This window comes from Cherax quadricarinatus, chromosome 14, assembly GCF_038502225.1.
Source record: "Cherax quadricarinatus isolate ZL_2023a chromosome 14, ASM3850222v1, whole genome shotgun sequence".
NCBI lineage: Eukaryota > Metazoa > Arthropoda > Malacostraca > Decapoda > Parastacidae > Cherax > Cherax quadricarinatus.
Window position 1 is genome coordinate 2,302,653 of NC_091305.1, and position 14,795 is coordinate 2,317,447.

General features: G+C 36.3%; 1 protein-coding gene and 1 long non-coding RNA gene across 3 annotated transcripts in view; one reads left to right on the top strand and one right to left on the bottom strand.

Moving 5' to 3' along the window:
* The window catches only part of LOC128706226 (zinc transporter foi), a 100,437-nt gene extending 86,007 nt beyond the window's left edge, over window positions 1–14,430 (top strand). For both annotated transcript variants that reach the window (XM_070084767.1, XM_070084768.1), the window contains exon 12: window positions 9,310–14,430. In XM_070084767.1, the coding sequence (XP_069940868.1) occupies window positions 9,310–9,462 (153 nt within the window). In that variant the 3' untranslated portion in view covers window positions 9,463–14,430. The remainder of the gene's footprint in view (window positions 1–9,309) is intronic.
* LOC138852671 (uncharacterized) overlaps window positions 1–14,795 on the bottom strand; it is a 96,553-nt gene that overhangs the window by 10,981 nt on the left and 70,777 nt on the right. The window lies entirely within an intron of this gene.

Consider the following 14,795-nt stretch of genomic DNA (forward strand, 5'->3'; position numbering starts at 1 on the left):
GTCCAGGCAGTGCATCTTGGTTAACACTGCCTAACTAGCATAAGTTAACACTGAAACCAAGACTGTTCCATCACCAGCTTCCCTACCAGGAAACATGAGGTGGAACTTACAGAAGATGCTTTATTAATAACCAAGTTTATTACAATTTCATGATACTAAAAGTGGAATTCCTCAAAAAAAAAAAAATATATATATATATATATATATATTGGCAGTTTGGAGGGATATGTTGTGTATCTTTATATGTGTATGCTTCTAGACTGTTGTATTCTGAGCACCTCTGCAAAAACAGTGATAATGTGCGAGTGTGGTGAAAGTGTTGAATGATGATGAAAGTATTTTCTTTTAGGGGATTTTCTTTCTTTTTTGGGTCACCCTGCCTCGGTGGGAGACGGCCGACTTGTTGAAAAAAAAAAAAATATATATATATATACAGTGGTCCCTCAATAATCGTCCATGATCCGTTCCTGGAAGTGGGACTATTATCGAAATGGACGATTTTCGAATCAATTTTCCCCATAAGAAATAATGTAAATCCAATTAATTCGTTCCAGACACCCAGAAGTATCAACAATTTTTTTACCTAAAAGATAGATTTACATGCACAAAAGAATGAACATTCAACATGAAAGTTACCTTTATTGAAGGCTGTTGTTGATGAATGGAAGACAGGAAGGAGGAGAGAGGGAAGAGAGGTTATTTGGAAGGGGAATCCCCCTCCACAAGGACTCTAGGGCACTAATAAAATGTATAAATGAACATTGGTAATAGGGGTAGTTGATGAGTGGAACGGTCTGCCTAGTAGGGTGATCGAAGCTAAAACATTGGGTAGTTTCAAATTTAGGTTGGATAAATACACGAGATAGAGGGGTTGGATTTGAGTCGGACTTGCACCTGAGCTTATTGCTTGGGTAGCATTTGTTGTTAGTGGGTTGGATTTGTGAAGGACCGGCCTAGTATGGGCCAACAGGCCTATTGCAGTGTTCCTCCTTTCCAATGTTCTAAAAGCTATGGCTTGGGTAGTTTCAAATTTAGGTTGGATAAATACACGAGTGAAAGAGGTTGGATTTGAGTCGGACTTGCACCTGAGTTTATTGCTTGGGTAGCATTTGTTCTGTTTGTGGGTTGGATTTGTGAAGGACCGGCCTAGTATGGGCAGCAGGCCTGTTCCAGTGTTCCTACTTTCTTAAGTTCTTATTTAACATCACACTTACCAGTAAGGTGATCGAGGCTAGGACCTTGGGTAGCTTCAAGAAGAGATTGGACAAATATACGAGTTGGAGGAGCTGAGTTTGATTTGTGTCATTGGGTATGGGAGTAAATTCTTGGGTAGCTTTGGGTGGAGGTCATTTTGATAAGGACCTGCCTTGTATGGGCCAGTAGACCTGCAGTGTTCTTCCATTGTTATGTTTTTACTGGCTATTTGTTTGTGAGGGAGGGATGGCAAGTTTATTGTTGGAGAATATGACACTAATATCAACTCTATGGCTTATTTATCTATCACAAGGAGGTTTTGTGTGCGAGGGGCTTGGACTTCCAGCAGGCATGCGTGAGCGTGTTTGATAGGAGTGAATGGAGACAAATGGTTTTTAATACTTGACGTGCTGTTGGAGTGTGAGCAAAGTAACATTTATGAAGGGATTCAGGGAAACCGGCAGGCCGGACTTGAGTCCTGGAGATGGGAAGTACAGTGCCTGCACTCTGAAGGAGGGGTGTTAATGTTGCAGTTTAAAAACTGTAGTGTAAAGCACCCTTCTGGCAAGACAGTGATGGAGTGAATGATGGTGAAAGTTTTTCTTTTTCGGGCCACCCTGCCTTGGTGGGAATCGGCCAGTGTGATAATAAAAAAAAAAAAAAAATAATTCAACTAATATGACATAAACAATATTAATAACATAGAAACATGGAATATACTCTAGAATGAATAAAATAGTCATTACGTATGTCACGAGAGGTGTTGTGTTGTGTTGTTGTTGGGTATATAAGGGCCACTGAGTGTAAGCCGTCCATAATGGTGGTGAGGCGGCGGTGGTTTTTGTAGCCCTATATAACTCCAACAACATTGGAGGAGTTGGTAGAATCGCTGAATCACTAAAGAAGGAACCCTCTACCACTATCACTACGACCTTCTACCACTATTACAACTGTTACCACCATCACTACTACCTTCTGCCACCATCACTACCACCAAAGAAAGCTTCTAGTGCCAGCCCTTTGGTAAAGAATGTGAGAAACACATAATTTATTAAAAAGTTTGTAGAAAAATATGAAGATGGTGGTGGTAGAGTGGAAGCAGTTGTGATAGTGGTTGATGAACGTAAGAATATAAGAACATAAGAAAGGAGAATCACTGCAGCAGGCCTGTTGGCCCATGCTCGGCAGGTCCTTTACAATTCATCCCACTAACGAAACATTTTCCCAACCCAGTCCTCAATGCTACCCAAGAAATAAGCTCTGATAACTCTATCCACTCATTTGCAAGTCCCAAATGAGTGGATAGAGTTATCAGAGCTTATTTCTTGGGTAGCATTGAGGACTGGGTTGGGAAAATGTTTCGTTAGTGGGATGAATTGTAAAGGACCTGCCGAGCATGGGCCAACAGGCCTGCTGCAGTGATTCTCCTTTCTTATGTTCATCAACCACTATCACAACTGTTAGGTAAGACACATATGCAACAGTTAGGTATCTTTATTTCGAAACGTTTCGCCTACACAGTAGGCTTCTTCAGTCGAGTACAGAAAAGTTGATAGAAGCAGAAGAGACTTGAAGACAATGTAATCAGTCCATCACCATGGACTGATTACATCGTCTTCAAGTCTCTTCTGCTTCTATCAACTTTTCTGTACTCGACTGAAGAAGCCTACTGTGTAGGCAAAACGTTTCGAAATAAAGATACCTAACTGTTGCATACGTGTCTTACCTAACAATCTGTCGGTATTTTATACCATTTTAATGTTCACTATCACAACTGCTTCCACTCTACCACCACCATCTTTGTATTTTTCTACAAACTTTTTCATAAATTATGTGTTTCTCACATTCTTTACCAAAGGGCTGGCACTAGAAGCTTTATTTGGAGCCATGGTAGCTTATTTAGCACTTGCAAGAACTAAAATTAATGGAATATTATGAAATATTTCGTAGGAGCATGTAAGGGGACCGTCACTCACTGGTAAACAATGGCACACTGGCTGGGAAGGAAAGGCCGAGGCGGCTCAGAGCGTGAGTACGCGTCCAAGACGAAGGACTATTAGCGAGTTACCGAACCATTTGCGAGCCAATATTTTGATGAAAAAACAGGGCTATTTCCGAAATGGACGACTTTCAGGCCGGACGATTATTGAGGGACCACTGTATATACATGTGTATATATATATATATATATATATATATATATATATATAAAATTGTGGTAGGGGACCTGAATGCTTAAGTAGGAGAAACTTTTAGAGAGGGTGTGGTAGGTAAGTTTGGGGTGCCAGGTGTAAATGATAATGGGAGCCCTTTGATTGAACTTTGTATAGAAAGGGGTTTAGTTATAGGTAATACATATTTTAAGAAAAAGAGGATAAATAAGTATACAAGATATGATGTAGGGCAAAATGACAGTAGTTTGTTGGATTATGTATTGGTAGATAAAAGACTGTTGAGTAGACTTCAGGATGTACATGTTTATAGAGGGGCCACAGATATATCAGATCACTTTCTAGTTGTAGCTACACTGAGAGTAAAAGGTAGATGGGATACAAGGAGAATAGAAGCATCAGGGAAGAGAGAGGTGAAGGTTTATAAACTAAAAGAGGAGGCAGTTAGGGAAAGATATAAACAGCTATTGGAGGATAGATGGGCTAATGAGAGCATAGGCAATGGGGTCGAAGAGGTATGGGGTAGGTTTAAAAATGTAGTGTTAGAGTGTTCAGCAGAAGTTTGTGGTTACAGGAAAGTGGGTGCGGGAGGGAAGAGGAGTGATTGGTGGAATGATGATGTAAAGAGAGTAGTAAGGGAGAAAAAGTTAGTATATGAGAAGTTTTTACAAAGTAGAAGTGATGCAAGGAGGGAAGAGTATATGGAGAAAGAGAGAGAGGTTAAGAGAGTGGTGAAGCAATGTAAAAAGAGAGCAAATGAGAGAGTGGGTGAGATGTTATCAACAAATTTTGTTGAAAATAAGAAAAAGTTTTGGAGTGAGATTAACAAGTTAAGGAAGCCTAGAGAACAAATGGATTTGTCAGATAAAAATAGGAGAGGAGAGTTATTAAATGGAGAGTTAGAGGTATTGGGAAGATGGAGGGAATATTTTGAGGAATTGTTAAATGTTGATGAAGATAGGGAAGCTGTGATTTCGTGTATAGGGCAAGGAGGAATAACATCTTGTAGGAGTGAGGAAGAGCCAGTTGTGAGTGTGGGGAAAGTTCGTGAGGCAGTAGGTAAAATGAAAGGGGGTAAGGCAGCCGGGATTGATGGGATAAAGATAGAAATGTTAAAAGCAGGTGGGGATATAGTTTTGCAGTGGTTGGTGCAATTATTTAACCCTTTGACTGTCACAACCCCCAATCCTGAGGTGTCTCCTGGTGTCGCAAAATTTAAAAAAAAAAAAATTATTTTTTCTTATGAAATGATAGAGAATCTTTTCCCGATTGTAATGACACCAAAAAAACGAAATTTGATGGAAAACTGACGGAATTATGCTCTCGCGAAGTTAGCGACCTCGGCGCTGTTTTCAAATCGGCGATTTCGCCCACTTTGAGCCCCATTTTCGGCTAATTCCATTGTTCTAGTCGCCCAAACTCATAGCTATTTCTTTAGAACTTGATTTTTTCTATCGATTGAGTACAAGAAACTGCCCATTTACTGATTTCAACTACCTAATAATGTGGTCAGAAGTTTGCAATTTGGCCAATTTCACGAAAACTAAAAAATATGACAATTTCAAAATAAGGTCCAGAATGAACAATGCAGACATTCCAGGCTCTAAAATAACGTTTTTTTTGTTCATCAGTCACGTCTCCAGGCCCCTCTGATATTACTCTTGCTTTCTATTTTGAATTTTTATTCAAACAAAAAATATTAGACTTACTATTATGCAGACTACTGCAATGCTGTAATAACTGTATAAATAACATCAACCCATTCATGACTGCATATTAGAATGGCTAGTTGGACATTTATTGGACAATGGCATCATTTGTTTACTTTTGAACATTGGCAAAAATCAAACATTTCCCCTACTTTGAGCTCCATTTCTAGGTTCTTTTTATAGTAAAATTAATCAAAAATATCTCTAATTCTGTAATATGTTTTCCACTCTATCAAATGAGACCAAGAAAACGAGAATACAACCATAAATACTATACGAAAATAGACCACAAAGTCGGCATTTTAATTAAAAAAAACGGTCGGAGTTTTTTTTTTCTCATTATGCACTGCGTGCTCCAGGATTTTTTTTATATGGTGCACACTGACCTCACAGACCCATTCTCTCACATGTGGGCCTACCAGCTTTCTCCTGCTTGATTTGAAGCCACTAGAATTTATGAGTATATATACGTCAAACACGGCACCTCGTAAAACGTATATATACGGCCGCGACAGCCAAAGGGTTAATAAATGTATGGAAGAGGGTAAGGTACCTAGGGATTGGCAGAGAGCATGCATAGTTCCTTTGTATAAAGGCAAAGGGGACAAAAGAGAGTGCAAAAATTATAGGGGGATAAGTCTGTTGAGTATACCTGGTAAAGTGTATGGTAGAGTTATTATTGAAAGAATTAAAAGTAAGACTGAGAATAGGATAGCAGATGAACAAGGAGGCTTTATGAAAGGTAGGGGGTGTGTGGACCAGGTGTTTACAGTGAAACATACAAGTGAACAGTATTTAGATAAGGCTTAAGAGGTCTTTGTGGCATTTATGGATTTGGAAAAGGCGTATGACAGGGTGGATAGGGGGGCATTGTGGCAGATGTTGCAGGTGTATGGTGTAGGAGGTAGGTTACTGAAAGCAGTGAAGAGTTTTTACGAGGATAGTGAGGCTCAAGTTAGAGTACATAGGAAAGAGGGAAATTATTTCCCAGTAAAAGTAGGCTTTAGACAGGGATGTGTGATGTCACCGTGGTTGTTTAATATATTTATAGATGGGGTTGTAAGAGAAGTAAATGCGAGGGTCTTGACAAGAGGCGTGGAGTTAAAAGATAAGGAATCACACATAAAGTGGGTGTTGTCACAGTTGCTCTTTGCTGATGACACTGTGCTCTTGGGAGATTCTGAAGAGAAGTTGCAGAGATTGGTGGATGAATTTGGTAGGGTGTGCAAAAGAAGAAAATTAAAAGTGAATACAGGAAAGAGTAAGGTTATGAGGATAACAAAAATATTAGGTGATGAAAGATTGGATATCAGATTGGAGGGAGAGAGTATGGAGGAGGTGAATGTATTCAGATATTTGGGAGTGGACGTGTCAGCGGATGGGTCTATGAAGGATGAGGTGAATTATAGAATTGATGAGGGGAAAAGGGTGAGTGGTGCACTTAGGAGTCTGTGGAGACAAAGAACTTTGTCCTTGGAGGCAAAGAGGGGAATGTATGAGAGTATAGTTTTACCAACACTCTTATATGGGTGTGAATCATAGGTGATGAATGTTGCGAGGAGAAGGCTGGAGGCAGTGGAGATGTCATGTCTGAGGGCAATGTGTGGTGTGAATATAATGCAGAGAATTCGTAGTTTGGAAGTTAGGAGGAGGTGCGGGATTACCAAAACTGTTGTCCAGAGGGCTGAGGAAGGGTTGTTGAGGTGGTTCGGACATGTAGAGAGAATGGAGCGAAACAGAATGACTTCAAGAGTGTATCAGTCCGTAGTGGAAGGAAGGCGGGGTAGGGGTCGACCTAGGAAAGGTTGGAGGGAGGGGGTAAAGGAGGTTTTGTGTTCGAGGGGCTTGGACTTCCAGCAGGCGTGCGTGAGCGTGTTTGATAGGAGTGAATGGAGACGAATGGTTTTTAATACTTGACGTGCTGTTGGAGTGTGAGCAAAGTAACATTTATGAAGGGGTTCAGGGAAACCAGCAGGCCGGACTTGAGTCCTGGAGATGGGAAGTACAGTGCCTGCACTCTGAAGGAGGGGTGTTAATGTTGCAGTTTAAAAACTGTAGTGTAAAGCACCCTTCTGGCAATACAGTGATGGAGTGAATGATGGTGAAAGTTTTTCTTTTTCGGGCCACCCTGCCTTGGTGGGAATCGGCCAGTGTGATAAAAAAAAAAAAAAAATATATATATATATATATATATATATATATATATATATATATATATAATATATATATATATATCCTAAGATAACACAATAGAGTCCAAAATGTGACTTATTTCCCCATTTTGAAACAATTGTAATATAAGATTTCTTTGTAAATAGGTTTTACAGTGGTCTTAAATGTATTCAGATGTTGTGGACACAAATTTTATTGAAGAATGAAAAGGCACAATATGTAACTGGAACAACAAACAAATAACCTTCTCTAATTCTCCCCCCCCCCCTCCCCTCTCATATATATACTGGCTCCCTTTCCTTTGTGCCTCTGTTTAACTAATTAATAGTTCTAGTCAGACTGAAATGTCATCATAAGTTTCTTCCTTCTGTGAGCAGGTTATGTAAATTCTATTGTTTATATCACCCAGGATATTCCTCCCAAACTTAAATACTATATATAACGTCAAAATTAATCTAGGATAACTCGGTTATCAAATAATGTAACCTATTTCCATATTTTAAGGGGTATTACACCTGAAAAAAGTTGTAATTATCATAAGTAGATCTTCAACAGTGTTAAAGACCAATCCACTATAAAAAAAAAAAAAATATTTGGACCAGTTACATAGGTAGTAAGTTGGTAGACAGCAACCACCCAGGGAGGTACTACTGTCCTGCCAAGCGAGTGTAAAACGAAAGCCTGTAATTGTTTTACATGATGGTAGGATTACTGGTGTCCTTTTTTCTGTCTCAGGAACATGCAAGATTTCAGGTATGTCTTGCTACTTCTACTTACACTTAGGTCACACTACACATACATGTACAAGCATATATATACACACCCCTCTGGGTTTTCTGCTATTTTCTTTCTAGTTCTTGTTCTTGTTTATTTCCTCTTATCTCCATGGGGAAGTGGAACAGAATTCTTCCTCCGTAAGCCATGCGTGTTGTAAGAGGCGACTAAAATGCCGGGAGCAAGGGGCTAGTAACCCCTTCTCCTGTATAAATTACTAAATTTAAAAAGAGAAACTTTTGTTTTTCTTTTTGGGCCACCCTGCCTCGGTGGGATACGGCCGGTTTGTTGAAAAAAATTTTTTTTGACTAATTAATACTGTATACAGTAGTCCCCCAAATTCATGGGAGGTTACGTTCCATGACCACCCGTGAATTTGGAGAAACCGGGACTTTGGGATGCAGCTAAAAAAATGCTTATAAATGCCTATTTTTATAGTTTAAACCCTAAATATGCTCCCAAAACATTTTAATTTAATTTCAAACTCTGCTTCATACATCACCCTTAATAAAACAGATGAAGAACGTAAAGATAAACCCCACATACAGTACTGCTGTGTCTCCCGCAGTTCTAGAATGTAAAATACCGATGTTACTCCCATATGTACTGTAATTCATGTAAGCCTGTTTTCTTTTATATACTGTAATTCTTGTAACCCCGTCTTCTTTGGTATACATACAGTAAATATACGGTAATAATTTACTTTAGTATAAGTTACCCAATTAGTAAATTATATTTTTCTTAATATTTAGCGTTAAAACACATAAAAAATTATATATTGCCACGGAAAAGCCCCAGAAATCTGCAAATTTGCGGGCATTTCCATGAACAATTATTAGTTAGGTTCTAAGGAAAAATCCATGAATTACTGAAGCCGCGAATTTGCGAGGGTCCACTATATTTCAAGTGGAGCATATTGGGCTATGCAGTTGCCCATATTAAAAATGCTAAAATGCCTTGAAACATATCTTAAGACACTATTGTACATAATGTTAAAAATTAAAAACAATAAAGAACTGAAAAGCAATTTGGCATCAATAAATTGCAAAATGTAAATATCAATGGCACATTTACATTGCTGCTCCAACAAGCAATTATTTTTTGGCCAACTTCAACATGCCATAAAATAATAAGTTTTTATCAGATTCCACTCTTTTAATCGTATTCACTTCATAAAAATGCTTTCCTTTCATCTAAGATTTTTTCAAAATCTTGCCACACTCAGGAAATATATTCTTCATGTGTGCCACTGCTGAAGGTTAAAGCTTTTACTTTTTTTTATTCCCTAGTTGCCAGAGCTCTCAGTGAATCGAGGTGAGGAATTTGGAGTTGCTGGCCAAATGTTCCTTCAAGGCCTTGGGATGCTGGTAGGTGCCACTATCATGCTCATCATTGCCATCTATGAACATGACTTGGAAGATCTTCTCAAGAGCTCATTCTAATCATGAATTTCTTCAAGTGCAGTAATAATGTGATTGTGTGTGTTTATCTGGCATATTGTGAGGCCCCTGTGTGTGACAACTTAATACCTGTTTACAGTAATGATTGAAGCGATTAGTGAAGTCATCGTGTTAAAGATTTATTATTTTACTTGGAACTTGTTAAGAAATGTGATGATTTGCATATCACAGTGATTTAAGATATACCACAGGGTAAGATTTGCCGGCATGTAAATTTTGACCTTCTACCCTCTATACTTTACAATAATGAACTATTTCCATTTTGGAAAGTCTAAGGAAACACAAGGAGCAGGAAAAAGAGGAAACTCCAGTGGCACACACTAACAACCAACATTCCAGCAAATTAATCCTTAAAGAGAATTGATCTCAGTAAAACTTTTCAGTACCCAAGATATATCAGTGCAAACTCTTTTATTTTTTAACTCTTGAAGGTATACTCAACTTTTTCACCACATTTAGCAATGTGAATGAAATACCGACATTAATTCAGTATAGCTACTTATTTGTAATACTGTGCAATACCTCTAGAAAAATATATGGTTTAAATATTTCATCAAGACAAAATTGATATGAATCTGAACCAAGATAGTGACCTAAAACACTTGGAATTCTCTCTGCAAAAGACAAGTGTCCCCAATTGTGTCAGAATACAATTATACAGCGGATGTCCCTTCACATTGTACAATATGTACTTTGAAAAATGTTTGTTTTCAGAATCGATGATATTTAGTAGCAGCTCCTTAAGTGATAAACAATAAATGTTTTTGTTTATTGAAAAATAACATTGTAGGTGGAAAGGAATGCACGCTAAAATTTAATCTTGGAGATTATATACTAATCTAGCGAGGAAAGAACCAATCACCAAAGAAAGTTAGCTTACAATACAAACAATTACTAAATGAAATGTGTTATATTTTATGGTAAGTGTTCAGTTTAGTGTCATCCTGTGTAATTTTATTAAGCAAATAACACTAGAGCTTTGACGCATTGTAACTTTATGCTGTTTAAGATTGTCTCGAAGGTCTAGGTTAATAAAAAAAAAAAGAAAAAGCTCAAATTGCATCTTGCAGCTTGTACATATATACAGTACTAGAATAACATTCATATATATTATCAGTAGTGAAACAAGCCACTGTCATTTATGATCTTTTCTACTAAGTTGGTAGCTTTTTTTAGTGTTTGAGAAATACTTCCACACACTGACATAATTGAGAAGTCAAGAGTTTCTTTTAACACATAGCCTTTTTGTTTTGGTCTTCAGATTATATTTTCACTAAGAGTAACTCGCCAAATTCACACTTCATTTTACTAATGAGCATTTAAGAATTGGTTTATTTATCAAAGTTTTTCCACTTATTTATTTTTTTTAGCAAATTAAAAAGGCAGTGTGATTTTATTGGTGCTAATTTTATACTGTACTTAATTGTTGAAAGGAAAATAATGTTTAAATGGAAGCCTGTTCAGAAAAAAATTGAAAATATTTTTCATGCCAAAAATAGGCAAAGGGATAAAGTATATAATTTAAAACTATTAAGTATACTCTAGGTGATATTTAAAAAATTATTGTTGCATAGGAAGATTTTATGTCATTTACATTAACAAAATATTTAAAGCATAATAATTTTGAAAGTTGAAATACTGTACTGTTCACTTGTAAGAAATTATTATTTTGTAGTTAATTTTTTTTTCATCTAAGAACAGTACAATCTTTCTTATGTTCAACTGGTATTCCTATGTGGGATACATTTGACTGTGTAGTCAGATGGTCCTAAAGACTGGCAACATAATCATTTGTACCCACAATAATATATTGGTACACCTTGCTGTCATAGAAATAAGTGAAATACTGAACGCAATACAAGTCACACGTATAATTAATTACACGTCAGAATACTTGCATGCAAAACATGTTCGGGTATTTAGTATTACTGGGAAAAATAAACTAATAATCAGAATATATATTGTTTTGTCCAGGGAGAGCATATGTATTAGATGTTCATCAGTTTTTGTGATTTAATAGGAAAATTGCATTTGGTAAATGTATATATTGTAGTATTTTTTTTTGCCTGCGTTGAATTTCAGCTTGCATGCATTTCCCCATTTTCTTTCTTCTAATGTTATTTATGTATGCTTCTTAAAGATCATCATCTTTCTTACATCTTTCTCCCTGCACTGGAATCCTGTAGATATCCTAAGATTCACCTTACAAGGGGCTTATGCTTCAAGGAATTGAAGCTACCCCTTCCCTACCACAGATCAAACTTGATTTCCTTCCATTCCCCTGACACTTTGTGATCCCTATAAGCTTAGAGGTTGTTTATTAATACACAAAGGTGCAGAGCTGGTAATTGGTTATACTGATGAGAGATGTATATCAAGAAGGTAGACTACTTGCCCAACTTTATAGACTGCCTGTAGGTGGATCTGAGATTCCCTTCCAATCCTTGGTCATCTTATTGAAAGATGAGATGGATGCAACATCTATGCTATTGCTTAACGATATAATACTAATAATGCAGTGCTAATCCCTCTTCTTAAAATGGGGATTAGTGATGGGATTTTGATGAACAAGTGTAGGCTATCATTACAATTAATATAGAGATTGTAATTCTTCTGGATTAATTTTTGAAAAGTTATGTGGCAAGCATTTGTCATGCTAATTATCATAGTAAAAAAGTATTGATTAGTAATTGAATGAAATTGCTTGTGTTCATATAATGTGTTCCCTATATTGTATAATATTTAGAGGATTAGTATAGATAGTGTTGTATATACGTAAATCTTTTACCAAGTTATTTGATTACAGACCATCACTGACTTAGTCAAGAAATTTTTGCTGTGGTGCCTACATTTGAATGCAGGAAGCTAAAACTAACAGACTGGGGCATCTACCAGCAGCCTGGTCTGAGACCAGACCAGCCTGGTCTAAGACCAGGCTGCTGGGATAATAGTCCCAGGATCATTTACAAGTAGTCTACAGGTGGTGGATACAAAAGTTCCCTGGATCCTTCAGAATTCAGTAAACTATCGATATAGTGGACTTTGGAAATGTGGAACAAAACCTGCCAAGTCAAACGAATCAGAAGCAATGGACAAAGTTCATAAGTTGCAGAATTACTGTACTTATTGTTATTGTTATGATCACTGCAAAATAAACTCATTTTTATCAGCTCCACTTGTCATTACCAGCTACCCACGCCTTGCTATTATTACATTAAATCAAGGGCTTACTAAGGTTACAATTTTTGATCATAGCAATATACTGTTATTATATTAATATCAAATAATAACAGCTTCATGGTGTGTACCTAATTTTTTCTTCTCATACTAATATTGATAATTTGTAGAATATTTCCTAGGTTTAATACAAGTTTTGTGGTCCAGTATGATAGACGGCTTCTAAACGTGTTTGAAGCCACAAGAAGTATTTTTGATGAGCAGTATGAAGTTTATTTATACTGTGCGTTGAATAATTTTATTTTAGGAGAGATATCTGTAATGTCTAAGGAAAACAAACTTGCTGTAGTTTATTTACCAATATCCATAAAGTCTTTCATTGCAGTACATAATGAATCTCATTTAAAACTTCCTTCACAATCTGACATCAGTTTACACGTTCTCTAACTCCTCTCCTTTACCTTTGTGTGTACACTACATGCTGTTTCTAATCTTTAAGCATCACAGTTTCCCAACTTTATCTTTTATTCATAATTATTGTGTCTTTTTCTTCATTTTCTATATCATTTATTTTTGTTACTGTCTTCCTCATCATTTCACTTTCTGGTTGTAAGAGGTTTGTATCTCAGTGTATATACAGAGAATTTACTTGAATACCCTAGTGTAGGGATTAAGGTATTCTTGATTGGTAGAGTACATGGAAAATGCAGCCTTGATGATCCTCATGTAATCAGTAGGCTGTAAATCATAAATCATCTGGCTGTTTGCACTTTTTTTTTCTATAATTTAAATTAAAGAAAGTAGTCAAAAATATTTCAAGTTTTCTGTATTTGTTAATGCTGGATAAGCAGTCTACAAAATGGATGGCATCTCATTTTTTAGTTTATGTAAATTTAAAAAAAATGTATTTATAATAAATAGATGTAGGTGTTAGATTTTCAAATACCCAAACAGTATTATTTTACCCCGATTTCAACTTTGTGGAAAAAAAAATTAGGAGATGCTTTAGGAGAAACAAAGTACAGACCTGTTTGAAAACCTAGTTTTGTCAGTTTTAATTAGCACTTTATCTTTGTCGACTTTGTGCAGAAACTTGGAGGTACTGTGTACTAAAGTATAATAAGTTTGATACCTGGTTATATCACTTATGATAGGATGCTGGTACTCGAAAACATTTTTCTAGCACTTTTTTCAACATCATACTAGCATATTATTTAAAACAAATTAAATACCAAAGGAAGGTTTTTGTGCAGCTTAAATTGTCAGCATTATATATACCTCTTCGTTTAGAATACAAGTCAACACATAGAAAATCACAAACTTGTGAATTGGAAATGAAACTAAACAATGGTGCAGACCATCATGGACTGAAACATTGACTGATTTCCATTACTGAATTGTCTGCCTCTTGTGATTACCTCTGTGTGCTTACTTAGTTAATTATTTATATATTTATAGGAAGGTGAAGCACTGTTGTATAACAGATCATTGTATGCTAGCTATATCATGTGGTCTTAATTAGTGTGTGTTTGTTAGTGGTTATTATCATATCTATTTACATTTTTTCAGCAATAATATCTTCAAAAGAAATCTTAACTCTTCATCTATTATTGAGTGTATTTCCATACCAAACACATTTGTGCTTATCTCAACCATGCACGTCACATTAATATTTTGATATATATATATTTGACTTTTATATGGACACTTGTTCCAGTCAGTATCTCATTATTTTAATTGTAAATTCTAGCTCTTAGTCCCACCTCTTTTTTGACCAACAAAATATTCGTTCCATATTTTCTTTTTTACCCATGTTTAGGGACTTATGTCATTTTCTGATATCTCTGTTGGTTATATGGTGTGCAGCTTCTTACCATGCCCTCATGTTTATTCTGGTTAAGAACTTATCCTTGTTTATGATCAGATTTTTTTTTTTTTTTTTTTTTTTTTTTTTTATCGTATGCCTCTTGGCCTTTGTTCTTCCGGAGACAGAAGGCCTAGCATTTGCATTCTTTCTTAATAGCTCATTAGCACCATCATGAATTCATTTGGATTTTGTTAAATTTCACCTTCTTTTACTTTGAATAGTATTGTTTTTGTATTTCCTCTCTTTCAGCTTCATAGCCTTGCTTTTGCTA